At 39.6% G+C, this 18,819-nt stretch overlaps 1 protein-coding gene across 20 annotated transcripts in view; it reads left to right on the plus strand.

The window, feature by feature from the left end:
• Positions 1-17,799, plus strand: part of STOX2 (storkhead box 2) — a 142,371-nt gene extending 124,572 nt beyond the window's left edge. For all 20 annotated transcript variants that reach the window (XM_064417833.1, XM_064417836.1, XM_064417847.1 and 17 more), the window contains 2 exons: positions 5,034-7,299; positions 11,849-17,799. In XM_064417833.1, coding sequence (XP_064273903.1) covers positions 5,034-7,299; positions 11,849-12,044 — 2,462 coding nt within the window. In that variant the 3' untranslated portion in view covers positions 12,045-17,799. The remainder of the gene's footprint in view (positions 1-5,033; positions 7,300-11,848) is intronic.
• The last annotated feature ends 1,020 nt before the right edge of the window (positions 17,800-18,819 follow it).

The raw sequence follows: 18,819 nt of genomic DNA on the forward strand, positions 1-18,819 counted from the left end.
TTGCTCAGACGAAGCCTGAGGCAAGTTAGCACATAGTCTCTTGATGCCTTTTTTTTTTTTTCCACTAGCCATTAACATGTGAATTTCTCAAGTCTGAGATTTAAAAAAAAAACAAAAAAACCCCAAAAACCTGGAGAGCCTCACTTCCCAAAATGTAGAGAAAGGTATTTGAAGAAAAAAAATCCACCCTTTATTGTCCAATTTTTCCCCTTTACTAGAGAAATGCACTTCTCTTCCAGCCATGACATAATTAATACAGCAAGCATACACATTCTGTCTGTGTATGAGGATTATCCAAAAATTTTCTCCTTTCCAATAAGAAGAACTTCTTGTGCTGACACTTTTCACTTTTCTGCCCAAACCCCTGTAATAAATCAGCTGTAGCCTTTTGAGCCTTTGTATTCTTTGTGGCTATTGTAAAATATCTGATGTCTCCTCATATTCTGATAGTCTATTTTTCCTAACTAGGTGCTGATGCTCTGAGGGAGAGAAGAGCATTACCACTGTAGGTGTGTCTGTTATTATCACATAACCTCTCCGTATCTCTTCCTGTTGCAGCACTTGTCTGCCTGTGTTGTTTATGCTTTAATGAACAGATGCTTCACTGCGTTTCATGGTGAAGATAAATTTCCTAAGACCCCAGATGCTATTCTCAAAAGTGCCTAAGAATAATAAACCTTTTTCCTCAGTGCAGGGTCTTACAGTTGCTGTCTAGCCCTCTAGTTTGCTGAGCCATTGTGCAGGCACAAATCTGGGCCATGGCTCTATCTGAAATAAGGTATGCTAATTATTTATAACATCACATAGCAACCACTCCACATCTTTAACTAGTATTTCATGAGCCAATCAGAGTATTCCTTTTATCCCTTGTTAAGCCTTAGCATCAGCTCAGGAGAAAATCATTTTAGCAGATTTAACACCATTTAAGAACTACTTCAGATGTATTTTTCATGAATGTATTTTATTCAAGAAGTTTGTATTGATAATGCACATCTTATTTGTGGTTTTTGTTATTTGTTGGGTTTTTAAAAACAGCAAGAGGGCTGTTCCTGCATGTGCTTCCATAATTCTAACTTAGAATTAAACAATGAGATGTTTGTACAGCCCTGCTTTGTAATTTATTGACCATGGTTTAAATCCCATACATTAAATGTAAATCTTCGAAATCCAGTATAAGGAGCTAAGAATGTGACCCCTGTTCTGTGTTTGGCAACCAGACCCTCTTATTTGTATGAACCTGGATGAAGACAACATCAAACCTTAGTCTGTGCTGCCTTTAATAAGGCTATTTGTCTTTTTTTTTTTTTTTCCCTCACCAGTTCTCTCCACATACATGTTTAAATAATTTTAAGACTTTCAAAATTTTGGTGTAGAAAATACTTGTGTATTGGCCTAGGTTACTTTTGAAGCAAGCAGATTTCTGAAAACGGACAAATTCATCTGAAAATCACCCTATAACTTCACTCTTTAAATATATGAATTATATGTGTAGCACTTAAAAGAAGTGTCTTACATTAACTGAGTTCACTCTAGGTCAGTGTTCTTTGTGAGCAGCAAACAAGACATAATCTTCTGTCTGGAAGCTCAGTGGATGGCATAGCAGACTCTCTTGAGATACAGAAAATGTACATGTCTGATGATTCAGTGTCCAGACAGTTTCTGCTTTTGAATTATTAAACCACTACATAATCTTAAATAACACCACTGCTGTCATGCAATATTTTATAGGCTAGAATCTGTAAGTCACTGGGGTTTTTTCCCTTGTTCCTATTTAATGGAGGAAGGGAGACCATAAGGAGACCTTTGAATGCAGGGGGGGTAGGCTGTGTATAGACAGTATGTGGGCAGATCACTTTAAAGAGGAAAGTCTTGAGAAAGCCGAGAAATCGGTATTCACTCTGGATCCCATTGTTCCTTTTTTAATGTCATTGCTCCTGTCTGCCATGCAGGAAAGCCTAAGCTGAGTTTGGGTCTGTTTCTGCTTTTGTAAGTACCTAAAAGAGCTTGGAATAAAACCCATAGCTACCCTTAGCTGACAGTGCTGAGCTTCGAAGATCTGCATCTGCTGTCATCCCTGCTGGCTTAGTGAACCACGGCATGGACTGTATGCTGGGAGTGATAAAAGTGATAGGCTTCAACTCCAGAGAGAAGGCTGACAATTAACTTTACAGCATCACTGACTGCCAGGCAATTTTTTTTTTTTCCTTGGTGTTTATCTGCACATTCTCCATTCACAGAAGTTACTCAGTTAGTGTAACTACTGTGCATCCAGTGTTTAGAGACTCACCCAACACATTGTAGCCCTTATGGTTTACTGGGTGAGAAATACATATTATTATTTTTACCATGTATTTGCAGTGCATTTTTGCCTAAATTGCTGTAAAACCTCAGTACATCCATTTCAATCTCTTTCCCTAACTTTCCTCTAAGCTCCCAGGAGAAGTACTTTCATCCCTTTTATTTGTGTTGTGATGTTTTTGAAACAGTATGTTAAGTCTTTTTAGTAAAATAAGGATGAAAAACGAGGTTCTCACAAAGGTAAGTACGTGTTGAAGTCTTTACTTGTAAGCTTCTGAAAAGTGCAGTGGGTGAGGCAGGTTGTTGGTGTGGTGGAAGAGAGGTTGGCTGCTGGAGAGCAGCTGCACCTGACTTGGGCCATGGTTGGACCCTGCAGTGCATATTCAGCACGGGATGGAGGAACAAGTGAGCTTGAGTTTTGCAGTCAGCCACATCTTGTTGTGATGCACACCATAATGTCAAAGGGGTGGCCTTGCCCAAGCAGACACAGCAGCTCCACTCAGGAATGAAGAGTTAGGTGACCACTGGTTGTTACAGGGATTGAAATCACTCCTCATGTTCCTGTGTGCTATCAAAAGCTCATACAGAGGACAGCCTGCTTTGCCTTACAATCCACAGGAAAACCCACATATTGTTTAGTTAGTCCAGAGAGATTCAGAATTCTGGGCTAGGGACAAACAGTCCTTTTTTTCCCCCAGCTCTCTGGATTTTAACTTTTCCCACCTGTTGTTTTTGTCATGTTAACTCATCTGGAGGTTCTGAGGATCTTTGTTATTCTCACTCAGATTATTTCAGAAATTGTGGACACCTGCATGAAAAGGGAAGAAAATGCAAGTTCCTGATTCTCCATATTTTTTTCTAATTTTCATTCTCATTTATGCTCTCAAATTATATCATATCTTGGCCTCACACTTCCTGTGTCCACAGACGCCCTAATATTTCAGCCCTATGAACTGTATTAACTCTAACCCAGTCAAAACTAGCACATGTCCCTGTGTACTTCTTCCTGGTGCCTTTTGTGTTGTAACTGATTTCACTCATGTCCATGTTATTCCTAACCTTTTGCTGTTTCCATTTTAAGATTTTAGTTATGGATATGAGTAGTATGGTCTTGTCTCCAAGTTCAAACAACACTCAAAGTCAGACATGAGTATATGTTGCCTCCAACCCAGTTGTGAGAAACAGGATGAGTTAAGGAATTAGTCCAAATTCTCTTTTTCTTGTTGCTTTTAATGGGTGTTGCTGTCACAAGGAGATCAGTGAGCTTAGAGGTTCCAACCTTTGACGTGTTGGAGAAGAGTTGGTGAGCAGACACTGTGTGCTCCTGGAGATACTGTGTTTGGGGGAGGTACCCCAGCTGAGATTTCTCAGTGAAGTGTTTTTGTAAAAAGCATATGCTTCACTGAAATGTTTTTGCATGCATTGAAATCCTGTTCTTCAAGACAGAGTTTGACTTGACAAGGTTCTGACCACCCTCATGTAAATTGGCCAGGATTTGAGCAGAGGTGCTGACCAGATTAATTCATGAGTTCTCTTCCAGACTAAGTTGCTCTCTGATTCTTCTTTTTTTCCTAAATTACTTTTGTTTAAAACTAACACCCAGAATTAATAATTTTAACTTTTTCTAAAATAGAGCATCCAGATGTTCGAAAAAAAAGTCTTTAATTCTAAAAATGTAAACCAGACTAGTACTCAGAATTAAAATGCATTTTAGTTAAACAAAATGTATTGATTGAAGATAGCTTTTTCCACTTCTTACATGGAAGTATTTAAATTTTTTCTTCAGCATAAACAAACTTTTTAAAACTAGCTTGTGAACTAAAGTTCGTTTTTCCTTAGCTGTAGATGGAACTTACTCCTATATACGACATGCAGTTTAGTGTTGTATCTAATGAAGTATTGAAGACTTGGTCACGCACCACTGGATCCAGCAGGTGCACTGGTAATGGCAAGGATCTGGCTCACAGTGCCAAGTCTCCCATATGCCATCGATGTGGGGTAGTTGTCCTTCTCTCAGTATGCAATACATGCACTTAGTGTCCCACACATCTCACCTGAAATATAAGGATCTCTGAGAAGCAAATTTTTGGGAGCTAAATCTCTAACTTCCAGCCTAATGGAAAAGACTTTCTGGGTAAGATGAACTGTATCATTCAGGATGTCTCTGTTTTGAAGCAGCTGATATAGTTGAAACATTTTAATGGGAGAGCAAATCAGCTAAATCAGGTTTGTGATAAAGGGACAGTCTGAGGAACTGTTTTGGGTTTTTTTCTGTGTAGTATTCTGTGGGAAAAGCAGCTTAGGCATCCAAAGTAACAAATACCTACTGCTTTGTATGTGACAAGGCATTATAAGAATACTTCTGGTGAATTTGGATATAAATACTTTGTTGGAAGAAGAATAAAAGTAGAATATTCTCCTTGACACTCTGATTTTCGGTGATTCCATCTTGTAGCTTAAGGTCACCTGCACACTGGAAGTGACTAAAAGTTCTCTTGGGGTTTTTTTTTTAGCACTTTATTAATGGTGTACTATTTAATTAACAATTGATATGTCTGAAATGTAGGAGGTAAGTGGAGAAATAAATATAGAAGAGTATGCCTAACAAAGTGATTTATGTTTGTTCAGCATATTCCAGCTTGCATGTTGGGAAAACTAGCTTTTTGTTGGGAGGGAGAAACCAGAGAGTCCACAGTTTTATGCATTTCCTGATATGTGTTTACTGTTATTTCTAGGAGTTCCAACACCCAGTCCAGAAATCCTTCGACATACTTTGAATATGCTTGTACGGGAGAGGAAAATATACCCAACTCCGGATGGTTATTTCATTGTAACCCCACAGACTTACTTTATAACACCATCTCTCATAAGAACTAACAGTAAATGGTACCATTTGGATGAGAGGATACCTGACAGGTCTCAATGTACCTCTCCACAACAAGGAACTATAACTCCCTCCACCTCGGGGTGTGTCAGGGACCGAACACTACCCAAAAACCACTGCGACTCCTGCCATTGTTGCAGAGAAGACATGCACAGCATGCATGCATCTACCCTACAGAGGAAATCAGCAAAAGACTGTAAAGACTCATACTGTCCTCCTTCATTATGTCAGGTCCCACCTACTGAGAAAAGTAAAAGTACTGTCAATTTTTCATATAAATCAGAGACACTCACAAAGCCTAAGGATGTAGAAAAGCAGTCTAAGAAATTTGGACTCAAATTATTCCGATTAAGTTTTAAGAAGGATAAGACCAAACAGTTGGCAAATTTCTCTGCCCAGTTTCCTCCAGAGGAGTGGCCGCTAAGGGACGAGGACACCCCTACCACTATACCTAGAGAGGTAGAAATGGAGATTATTAGGCGCATTAACCCAGACTTGACTGTGGAAAATGTCATGAGACACACTGCACTAATGAAAAAACTTGAAGAAGAAAAAGCTCAACGAAGCAAAGCAGGGTCTTCAGCTCACCACAGTGGACGAAGTAAAAAGAGCAGGAATCACAGGAAGTCTCATGGGAAATCGAGGTCGCACAGCAAGACCCGGGTGTCCAAAGGAGACCCATCAGATGGCTCTCATTTGGATATACCTGCTGAAAGGGAGTATGAGTTCTATGATCCCTTAACTCGATCGCCACGGGAAGGCTGTTTTATAATAGAACACAAGGGAGATAATTATATAATGCACAGCAATCCTAACATGATTGAATCTCACTTTCCCATGACACCAGAGTGGGATGTGTCTGGTGAACTGGCCAAAAGAAGAACTGAAATGCCTTTCCCTGAACCTTCCAGGGGAAGCTCCCATTCCAAGGTCCATCGGAGCCACAGCCATACACAGGATAGAAGATCAAGGAATGAGCGGTCCAGTAAGGCTAAAGAAAGGTCTAGATCCATGGATAACTCCAAGGGACCTCTGGGCTCAGCTACTTTAGGCACACCTGAAGATATAGGTGAAGGCTGTAGCCCAGATGACCAAACAACTAGCCAAACCTACATTGATGATAGTACCTTAAGGCCATCTCAGTCGCTCAGTCATCAAAGGGCTCTGATTTCGTCCGCAAGCTACAAAGAGACTTGCATCCCTGAAAAAGCCGGTGGCAGTGTAGAAACCCCCAGTTCTTGTAGCCTATTGGAACAAGGCAAGCCTACGGAGAATTTGCCATCATATAGTGAGCTCAACTCCTGCACAACAAAATCTGCAGTTGATGACTATTTTCAGTGCAACACATCCAGTGAGACTGTGCTTACTGCTCCATCACCACTGGGAAAGAATAAAGAGGATCATGATACGCTAACAGGGACGGATGGGCTAAAAAAAATGACTCCCACAGAAAGACAGTCTCAACATATTGCTAGGGAGCCTGGGGTGCACAAGGAGGAGTCCCCTAAGGGCCCAAGCAGTGGTACAGTGATTGCTGGCCAAACTCCAGAGGTGATTGCTAATGGGCGGCTGGTTCAACACCATAGCACTGAATCAAGCAGCCTTGATAAAAGGAAAGAAATATTTAGCAAGGATACACTCTTTAAGCCTCTGCACAACACTCTTTCTGTGAATAGTTATCATAAGTCTAACACCCCTCTGCTAAAGCCCCATCAAAAGACCCCCTCTGACACATTGCCCGTCAGATGTGAGAAACTTGAACAAGCGATGGTAACCTCAGTCACACAAGTCATGCCTGTTTCCCAGAGACAGCAAGAGACAACCGGGAACCAGGAGGCCTCCTTTGACTACTACAACGTATCTGATGACGATGACTCAGAGGAAGGAACCAACAAAAACGCTGAGGAAGAAAAGAACAGGGATGACGTTGGTACGATGCAATGGCTCCTAGAGAGAGAAAAGGAAAGGGATCTACAGCGGAAGTTTGAGAAGAATCTTACTCTTCTCGCCCCGAAGGAAACAGAAAACAGCAACAACCAGAGAGCCACCCACTCAGCCCGCCTGGACAGCATGGACAGCAGCAGCATTACTGTGGACAGCGGGTTCAACTCTCCACGGTAGGACTGTCACATTCATTGCACCTTTACAGACTAGGAAGTTCCGTTTATGGTTTTATGGGTATGTGATATTGGTGACAGAATGTGGGGCTGTATTTAAAAATTTCACACATTTTCAGACAGTGTTTTTTCTACAGCTCTGGAATCCTCTATTCGGATGTGTGGGTTTCCCACCATACAGTAAGAAACCAATGACCATTTGTGGCATTGACTCTGTATTAGTTAATTTTCTGTTTGCTGAAAATCTCCCTGTATCCTTTTTTTTCTGTATTAAATTTGTGTTTGCTTTTAGAATAAAAGGGATGAGCTCCTGCGTACTCTTCCCTTTCCCTCTAAGATACCATCAACAAGACTAATGGAAAGACTAGGCATGACCAGGTGGCATAATCTTTGGCTCAGACAAAAAGAAAAACAAATTATATTGTTTTGTGTTTGGGCTTCCTTGTTTGCTTTCTTCAAAAATTTTGGAAGCGTATCTAGTCACCATTTCAAACTGGTGAGACTGGAATAGCCACTACAAATTCAAAGTGCTCAGGATGTTTGAACTTCAGATGTGACTTAGCACTGTTGAGAGAGAGGTGCCTTGTCTAAGATACTTGGGAAGAGAGTCCAGATGTTTGTGTGTGGCGGTGCTGGCTAGTAATTACTGTTCCAGGGATTTCAGGCATCATGGAAGTCTGAGTGGGCTAGAAGTCTTATAAATGTAGGGAGGAGAGAGTTGTTGGTGCATTCCCCGCCCTGGAGATTTCAAAAGTTCATTTCCAGGTTAAGAATCCTTTATGCTAGCCTTCTTCCTTGTCTGTCTGACCTTTGGCAGTCCTTGATGGAATGGAGCATGACCTGTTTTGTTTGGTCTGCATAGCAACTCATCAGAGTTCAGAACAATGACTCTAAGAACACAGAAATAATTTACAGTAGTAGTTCTCTTAGAGTAGCTTACTTAAGCTTAAATTATTTATTGCCTGTGTTTAAAAATAAAACCTCCAAGACTGATTTTACATTATATGAAAAAATGGGGGTTTTTTTGGTCTTTTTGTCACTTTTTTGTTTTCCCCTGTAAATGGTGTTCTTGTTCCTTAGAAGTATATATATTTTTTTATATCAATAGCAAACACTCTCAGGCATGTGAAGGATTTCTTGTTTCTACACAGGACTAAATTTCAATTTCAGTTGAAGTCCTGTCACTCTGGAAGAAATTCCTTTGGATTTGATGGTTACTCCCACTTATGTTAATGACAAGAGAGAAATTAGAGAGCCTAATGCAGCTTGCAGTGATGTATCAAACTACAGCAGTATTCTAACAAATGTATATTTTTTTCTGAGCAAAAAACCTGAAAAATTATTTGAATAAATCATACCATTGACACTGAGTCCACTCTAAAAAAGAAGCTTGAGAAGGCTTTTAATTTATGTTATTGATTGTTCTGCAGATGCCTGACATCTTTCTCACATAGAACTGTTGTATGAAATTGTTTGTACTTTTCTTTTTTAAATGCAATGTCTTCCACTAGTTGAAGTGCTATACTTGCAGTCAGTTTTTGTGGGGGAGTATGTTGTGGTGTTTGCTTCTTGCTCAGCCTGTCTCACTCCAGAGTATGAGAGTCACCTCCAGGACAGGGTATCAGCTGGATTAAAAATCAGTTCTTGTACTGCTGTTTTGTATGCTAGCTGCATATCAAACTTGTGTTTCTGATTAATGCAATGGTAGGCATTTTCTTCCCTAATTATTTACACAAAAGCTAAAATTTCTGTTTATGTTAAATTTAGCTAGCAAGAGAACAGGATGTGGTGAGCATACTGGATTTAGTGCTGCTCCACCACCTTGTTTAAATCATAAGGGAAACATATGAGCAACTTTCAATTACATTTGTGTTCCACACATCCTTTTCTTAAAAAAAAAAAGTACTGTTTACTTATTAACAAATGCCATTTTTTGGCAAGGTCATGTAAAATAAGCTTAAAAAAAACCAAGCCAAAACATTCTGTTTTGGTACGTTGTACTTTGTTTGGGTACTTTGTTTTGGGAGACTGGCATATAGTTAGGATAGGATAGGATATTTCAAAGCTTTTTCATAAGCTTTGCATGAAAATTATTAAATTTGGTGATTTTGCTGAGTTTGGGTCACTTCTTCACATAAGTCTCCAAAAATAGATTGAACTGAGAATGAATTCAGCCTTTTGGCTAAAAGTACCATGTTATTATTATCATCCCACCTTATAATAAAAAATGTACTCCACAGCACTTTTCCAGGAAATACAGAGTAGCCATCCAGCATCCATCTGGTAAGATTCAGCCAGGTGTGACACTGTCCTTCAAAAGATGTCATGGGAAGAATATAAGAACAGGTTGTGCATATGGTGATGTTCCTCAGGTATATTCTTCTAGCTTCCACTGGTTATGTAACTCTGCTTCCTGAGGTGGGGTGGTATCTTTTCATTCAAACTGAAGTAAGCAACATTGTTTGGGGAATCAAAATTACCAATTTCACACTATAAAAGAAAAAAAATATTTTTAAAGTCTGATAAATTGAAAAAAGAACAGCAAAAAAAAAAAATCAGAAAGAAATGGCTGCAGTTAAAGAGATTTGCAATGGTCATTTGACTGCTGAAGTATTTGTGTGCAAACTGTGTGAAGATATTAATCATCACTGGGGGAAAAAAGCCTCACAATTTTTCATGCATTGCTTTTATGCAAGTTATATATAGTAAATGTTAACTGTCATGATTAATTTTATTCCTTTATTTTTAGTGCTTATATAATACAGTTGCTCCTTTGTCACCTAAAGAAAGCTAATTTTGACATTACTCTGCATGCAAAATTTTTCAGTGCAGTTTTTGTGTATACATGTCGTAATGGTCACTTTGTAATATCAGAGTTGAGCATGTCTGAAGATCTGGAATTGGTGGTCCCAAAAAGAATGACACAATACTAAATCATCTCTGAAAAGTAAGATTTGCATCTATTTTCACTAAAAAGCAGAGGGAGTAGAATAAAAAAATGAGCAAGAGAAGTGCACCATACCTCACTGCAGCTCACAGGAATCATTTAGTCTGTGTGTCACCCATCATAGCTCTTTGGAACTATGGACAATAACACAATCACTGGCAGAAGAATATCAGTACTATCCATTTCAACCAGTTTAAAAGATCTGAGGGTTCTCCTAAAAGCCTCATTGATTTTCCAGACTCCGTTTAAGATTATTTAAATCTGTCCTGATGACTCGGAACAGTGTTTTTTCCTTCCCTTATGCCATGCACTGACACATTTCTCCTCTGCCACATCTAAAGCTGTGCATTCCTACTCTTCCGTTGATGCTAGGACTAATATTTTTATTTTTTTTCTTAGGGCTAGTATTTAACTGAGAGCGGTCCCTGATCTGTCTGGCTGCCTGCAAGGCTTAGTCAGGGATGCAGCAGAAACATGTGGCAGGGTCAGGTCCACACAAGGCAGGCAAGAGCTACCCCTTTCAGTAGCAGGTAAATTTAGGTTGACTTTAAACTGACTGTGAGACTTTTGTCATTAGGATCCTTGTTTCTAGTGCTTATTTAATAACTGCATTCAGTCCTCTGAATGTATTCTGCAAACATCTCCATAGCAAGTGGTGATGTCATTTTACAAAGAAGTAGGGATACAGGTGAAGGATACATGACCAGGAGGCCACATGGATGTTTGAAAGCAAATCTGTTCCTGAACAGGCACACATTATTTAGAGATCAAAAATTATTTAATAGTGTAACGACAACAGAAACAGTAGTACTGATAAAAGTATCCTTAGCATGTCATGGCTGAGCTTTTTAAAAGCTGTAGACTAAAATACAAGCTTCTCTGCATTCATAATTAGATGTATCATTAAAAGGCCTAATCTTTAAAAGTGTTAAGTGTCCTGTCACTCTTGTGGTTAAATTATATGTTAAAATTAAAGGAACATTGTCCATTTTGTGAATGAAATAGCAGCAGTAGTTGTTATCCAGGGCAAGATCACAGACCAGGCAGTTAAGATTTCTCATTGTCTTGGTAAGTTGCAATCATCTCAGCTGCAAAGCAAAATTGAAGTGTTGTGTTTAGACATTGTGGGTTTAATGTAAGGTAAAAATTTTATTTAATATTTTGTGTACAAAAACATAGGTAGAAGAGGCGACAACAGAGGATGCTGTGTTATACGATTGCTGTCCTAACTCTGCTTAGTCACAGAGCTGATTTGATGAAGCTACTTTGTGCAAAACTGCACCAGTAAAACTGGCACATTCCAGGTGCAAGATGGAAGCTATTTCCTTGAGTGAAAAATCCAGATGCTTGGTACTGGTTCAGCTTACAGTTTGTGTGACAGGTCTATACCTGTGTTATGGTATGATGACTGCTGAGCACCTCTGGGACGCATTTTAGGAGTAACATATGTGTACTGTCAAAATGAGATGTTTCATTGATGTGACATTACATACAAACACAGGAAACCTATTATAAAACACTCTGTTCTCCTTTCCTGTCTGCTCGATAGATATATAGGCATGTCATATATGAGTGTGTATATATATTTCTTTTCCATTCCAGTACTCGTGAGAGCCTGGCATCCAACACTTCAAGTATTGTTGAAAGCAACAGACGTCAGAACCCCGCTCTGAGCCCTGCACACGGTGGCGCAGGCCCAGCATTCAGCTTCCGAGCCACTGCAGACCCACCCACGAGTGAAGCTGAGAAACTGCAGAAACCTGGTAACTGCCTGCAAGCTTCTGTCACTAGTGTCTGATAGTCAGCCTGCCTCAGATCGTCTGTCTCATCCTATACAGCAAAGTTTACGACACTGGGACTGATGTTTACATCTTCGGGGAAAAATAAAACGAGCATCTCAACCACAGTTTTAGTGTTCACTTAAACTGTGCTGCTATGTAGACTAGGGGCAACAAAGAAGTCTTTATTTCAAGGTATTGCTTTTCACATTTGCGGCTCTGTAGCAACAGAATAGCAGTAGGGATAATATGTACACTTTTTGCTTCACTTAATTGTAACTGAGCACATATATGAAAGTCTAGACACTGTAAGTGTAATCTGCATTTTCAATGTCCATGCAGTTGCCAACTTCATTTAAAAAATGCCACAGATGTGTGATGCCCCTGGTCAGAGGCTAAACTCTGCTGCAGAGTTCATCATTTTTTTCTTCAAAAACTGAGCCACTGCTGAAAGTAACCAGCCAGGATCACCATGAGGAAAAACAATGCCAAACATGACAAGTCATGACCTCAGCTCTATATGTGAATTATTAATACTAATCAGTCATTTTCACTGTGCATTTTTGTGACACAATTTTACAAATACCTAGTTAAGCAAGTAAAAGGAGGTTTGGGGTTTGTTTTGATTTGCTTTTTTTCTAGGTATGGAGGGTGGGAAGGAGGCAGCTCCTCCTTTTGTTTCAAAAATACGAGAGATGTTTACTTAATGAGACTTGCTACTTGACCTTCCATAGTCACCCGTGAGGAGGTAGGCCTTTGCAGAGAGGGGGGAGTGGGGAGGGAAGGGAAAGATGTAACTGTCATGGAGCCACAATGTGGAGTGACACGAAATATATTAAATATCTTCAGTATAATTCACTTATTTTAAAAAGATAATCTAATTCTTGTGTCACTTCTGGTATTGCAACTTGCCATTAATATAGAAATCAGGATAACTAATTCCTTGGAACAAAAATATCCTTTATTATATAAGTGACAAGTATGGCCTGAAGAATTGATTTCTTTCTAGTGGAAGGACATAAATCTATTTTATGTAGCTTATTAAATAGAGTGCCTAAATTAGGCTATTAAAAATAGCATACAGTGTAATGATTATCAGAGAACAAAATTTAGAGAATTATAAACTTCTGGCCTTTTTATTCAGTGGATGTTATTTGCAATTTACCATTTTATGGACATGTCTGGTTTCTAGAAATTCAATGTGTCCACTTGGTTTGCAGTAGAAATCTGAGTCCTGCAGGCACAGTACATCCTAATTGCTCTCCCTAAACTGTTACTCCAGTGTAATTAGTACTATGCTAATTACTGCAGAGTAAATTCTACAGATAGTTAAACTCCAAGAGTAATTTTAGGTATAGGGTCACATTCTGCTCTGTTACTCATGCAACCTGGTAGTGCAACAAACTGACTTTTTTATCAGAACAGACAAATTGGTGGAATAATAACAAAGATACTAAAATGTGCAACAGCCCAAATTGTTTCATAGAAAAGGGACATTTACATCTAGCTCTTGTCGTACATAGGTATGAAACCCAACTGTACATATTAAAACCCAGTATTTTCATCAGGTTCTGGTGACATTTATTACTCTGTATACAAAGTCATTTGAGCTTCACTTATGTTCTCTTATGTTCACTTATGTTGTGATTGGAAGTCTTTACTGACAATTCAGCCTTACGTTACACCATCGGATATAGATCATTTACTTATGAAACAGCTTTCTAACTCTGGACACAGTCAGTTCTGTCAAGAACACACAGTCAATGCACAGGTCTGTCTTCATTGATTTCAGTGTATAATTTCCATTTCATAGGAGCAATAAGACCTTTCAGTGCACATAAAGGAAATTATTGTGCTTTTGGTTGGTTATCAAAGTCACTTGGCCTTTAGCCTTCTGCCTTATCATACCTTCCAAGATGTGCTCTAATTACCATATAATGCTTTGCATGACGCATCTTATTATTCGCTACGTAACTCCAGCCGTACTTATTCCATGCGAACTGTAGAGTCAGAGTTCTTGTGGGGAATTGTCATATACTATGCAGTGGCTGACTGTGATTTTGTTTCTGAGATGAGCTCTGACATCAGTAGCATGTATCAATTCAGTAAATAGAAATGTCAAAATGGTAAAAAAATTTACAGTGATGATCTGAAGTACTAATGGCAGTATTAAAATGTGAAGAGCAGAAACAGGTTTCACCTTTGGAGAAATAATTGTTTGTCATAAGCTAATCAGATTTTGTGCAGGCAGCTGGTTGTACAGAAGACATAATTCCAACAAAATGTGATAGTACATACCTATAAACTGTATAGTATGTTATTTCCTGAAGTTCCCAGAGACCAGCAGACAGCATAAATGTCATATTAATGTTGACATGGCATTGTACCAATATTAATGTGACTCTTGGAATATGGAATGTAAACAGAAGTTTCAAATAGAAACGTTCTAATCTTGATTTTTTTTCCTTTTAAAATCAGCAATGGAAAATAAGAAAATTCCATCTTGAGGTTCTGGTAACAAAACCACGAGAGTGGAGCTTGAGTGCTTTATGTCACCCTAATCCTTTGATGAAATCATAGCCTTGTATTATGTGGTTGCTTATCTATCATTCTAATGTATCAATTTAAAGGTTTACAGAGTTAGATTAGGTTGAATCTGTGTTGTGTTCAACTGTAAAGGGTCAACACAAATCTGTCGGCATTTTGCACACTTAATATGTATTATTATAATACAACATGTTACTTTTATGGTAATTTTTTTTACACATATAACTACCTCCATGAATTTGATGAAATGCAGCAACATGAAAAGTGTATTGTACAAAGCAAGGTTAGAAACTTTGAAGCATTAGGTCATGGCGTTCTCTTGTGTGTCAAAGCTTGCATATGAAGTCATCATGTTTCCATTGCCACAATTTCCTTCTACAATGTTAAAAAGATGGCTTTCAGATGAGTCACTTAAAGACTTTGACAAGGCTGCATAATTGGGATAAAAGTGAAAGGGAGGCTGAAACCTTCCATCCTCTCCCCAGTTACTGCTAAAATTTCTGCCTGGTAGAACTTGAAAATGTATTTGTAATTTAGCAAATTAGAAACATCTACCGTCTGTGAAATATGATTGACAGTTTGGGGTTTAACAGAAGACACTCTGGGTATTTTCTTGGCAGCCTTCAGATACTTAGGGCCCTATTCTGCCTCCATCTTTGTCAACATTAGTACATCATGGTTTCTCTGAACTGGCAAGGGTGTTAAAACAGCTCTTCCTTTAATGATGCACACTCTGATCTCTAGATTGGGTGCATCTAAAACATTTGCTCCTATAGAAATTACCAACAGCCTTTCACTGGCGTTGCTGGGAGCAGTATTAGGGTCCCTGCTTGAGGTATGTGCCTATTGTTCAAAGAACATGGGCAAGTTTCCAAGAGAAATTAAGCTGGCTTTTGAAAAGAAGCCAGCTGCAACAAGCCACCTTTCAAGAGGGAAGAAAGAAAGATTTTTCCAAAAACCAAAGGAAGAAAGTGGCAGTTGAACCTTACCAGATCACATTGTATACAAATCCCGATTTATGAACACCTTTCAGGAAACCTAGTACCATTATCCTGATGCAAATTGATATACAATCATCAGTTGAGCTAATTTTGCCATTTCAAGTATTTCAGTTAAAATTTAGAAGAAATCATTAGCCATTTGACTCCCAGCACCACTGTAAAATGACTGTTATATGCGAAACAACATTCACTCAACTTTAAAAATAAAAATGTATTGGAAAACAAATATTTTAATGAAAACCGTGGCTGAAGTGCTTGCCAGCAGTAGTCATTGTTAGGAAAGAGAACAAACAAACCAGTATGCAGAGACCATCATGAACACAGATAATTCTTTGCACTTATATCACACCTTTTTGCCTAAGGGTCTCGAAGCACTTGCCTGTGAGGTAGGCAGAGTTCACTGACCCTACTTTTTGTCTGGGCCCATTGGAAAAAGCAAAGGCTGAGTCTGCCGACTAACTCATTAACTAGTTGCTTTTTTAAAGTTACCGAAGTAAGTTTAACAGTTAACCAAAGTGCTTAATGTTTATATTCTGAAATTATTCTTTTGACACGTTCCATTTGTTTAAGCAAGAAACTCCTTTACAGCCCTGTAGACACTCTTGGATTAGCAGTTCCAAAAACAATTTTGCAGTCATATGAGTACTGGCAGCAGTGGTTTTAGAAACAGTCATGTTAATTTAAAATTTGTTTTTCAAATACATTTTGTAGTGCTTTTCCCAAACAATTGTTCAAATTGTTGTGCTGAGAAAGCAAGTAGCACTCCTAATCTGGTGACATACCCACAGTTTACAATTCTCTTTGCTCTTCTGAAGAAAGCTGTACAGTATTAGAGAGAAAAGTTCTATTTTTTACGAAATTCTTTAAAAGAAAGGCTATATATCTAAAATGTTCCCCCCAGCATAAGTAAAGTGCATCATTACTGCATGAGACACATGCAGAGGACCCACCAAAAGCCGAGCTGGTGCTAGAAGAAAACGGGACTATCACACGTCTTTTATAGTGGCGCTCTAAACATTGGTTCCAGTTATGCAGGTGTAAATCTGGCATAACTCCCCTGATCTCTGAGGATCTGAGAGAGATGGGAATGGGTCGTTAACTCCATTGAAGCTCAGTTCTGAGCTGAGGGTTTCCGTGTTCCTCCCCCCGCCCCGAGACACTCAACGCAGAGAAGGAGCAGAAGGCCACACACCCGGCTTTGGAAGGGCAGCCTGGCTGAATCCCTGCAGGAATGCACAGCCCCCCGGCCGGGATCTGCACTGGCTTTGGAAGGGCAGCCTGGGCTGAATCCCTGCAGGAATGCACAGCCCCCCGGCCGGGATCCGCCCTGGCTTTGGAAGGGCAGCCTGGGCTGAATCCCTGCAGGAATGCACAGCCACCCGGCCGGGATCCGCCCCTGGCTTTGGAAGGGCAGCCTGGCTGAATCCCTGCAGGAATGCACAGCCCCCCGGCCGGGATCTGCACTGGCTTTGGAAGGGCAGCCTGGCTGAATCCCTGCAGGAATGCACAGCCCCCCAGCCGGGATCCGTGCGGCCGCCAGCGTGCCCCCCTGGCAAGGGTGATTTTCCATGTGGTGCACTGCCCTCGGGTTGCATATCGGTTAGAGCCACCCAAAGGATACCCACCCAGATGTATGAAAGGGCCCTTGGAGTAATTGGCACAGATGTTACTTTTATGTGTGGAGGAGATTTTAAGTTTAAAGGGATCATAATTCTGCAGGTAATTTTCTGTGAGTGACTGAATGTGGCTGTTGCATTAGGTTTAAATGAGTTAATAAATGCAAGTGGGACTTACTGTATGTTAGAAGGGAGTTTTGCAGCCAAGACTGCCTTGTATAAATGTGTTTGCACTGAAAAAAAAATTAAAAAATTACTTGGTCTCTGGTTGCTGTAAAGGTCATCCAAGATGGATGTTCTGTTTATATTGTATAGTATTTCATATGAAATAATTGCAGTTCATGAAATGTCTTCCCTAACGTTACTGATTTATAACAGCACATTTGTAACATGGTTTTTATTGTGTCAGTGTACCATATTGTAAATGATGATTACTTGTCATGCTTAGTATAATAATTTAAAGGAAAAAAAAGGACAGGGATTTTTGTAAGTCTATATTTGAAAGTCCCTCCATATGGTAATATTGTGTTCATGTTGTTTATGTAGTGTTGTGTGAAATATCCATTTTGGATTGTGTTACTTTTTAAGATATTAAATAACATTTGGTTATATGTTCTAAGTGGATTCTTTGCCCTCATCGGTGATTTTTAGAGAGTATACTTATATTTCCATTTAACATGCTGTTTTTCTCCCTCACTTAAAACCTTGCTCGGCAAACCAGAAATCTCAGATAAACAAACACTGTAACAACTCACTGTGTTCCCCTATGTTTTATAAAAGCTCCTTGGGCCATTAAGAGTGCAAGGGAGAAATTACACCTGTTTTTCTGGCTTGGACTTGACATGAAGTTGACAGCTGCAGGGGGAGTGTGATCTCCACTGAATGTGAGTGTCCAGCTGACATGCACCCAAGCTCCAAGAAACGAGAAGTCCATTAGGACCTCCTGATGCCATGGGCAACGGGTGTCAGGTCCCTCTTTTCCTCTCCTCTCCATCCTCATGAGCTAAAGAGGACCTGGTGCACCCAAGAGAGAGGGTTGTAGCAAGAAGTTTTTTTAACATTCTTCAAGAAAACTGATAGCTGCTAATTGGAAAGGCCCAAGTGGACAATGTAACATGCAAGTGCCATTTTCCAACCTTCTGCCACCACTTGGAAGAAGGTTTGGGGAAAGTTTAGGGTCCAGGAGATTTGCTAGAGCTGTGCCATAAGAACTGTTGCTTGCCAAGGTCCGCTGTGAGAATTTACAAGATTTATAAGACAAAAAACAGAGCAGCATCTCTTGAAAATAGGTGCTGTCTTAAGCACCTTGGCTTGTCACCTGCTAGTGACACATACTAATACCACACTGCTCCTAGTCTTAGCTCATTCCCCTTCATCCATCTGTTTCCACCGTAATCCATATTCATGCAATTGTGCATTTTGAATTACAGGGGCAAAAAAATCCCAAAACCAGACAGGGTTTGGTTAGGGCTTTATGCCAGCACTAGTGCTTTGCACAGCCAAAGTCAGTTTCGGGTTTTGGTAGACTCAGACTTTCAAGGCCTCTTCAGTATTACTCAAGAAGTTTGCAAGCACTATTTCCCTCTCACAGAGTGCTTTGTTTTTGTTTCTCTCCTTATGGTGTGCTCGTA

Source organism: Passer domesticus, chromosome 4 (genome assembly GCF_036417665.1).
Source record: "Passer domesticus isolate bPasDom1 chromosome 4, bPasDom1.hap1, whole genome shotgun sequence".
NCBI lineage: Eukaryota > Metazoa > Chordata > Aves > Passeriformes > Passeridae > Passer > Passer domesticus.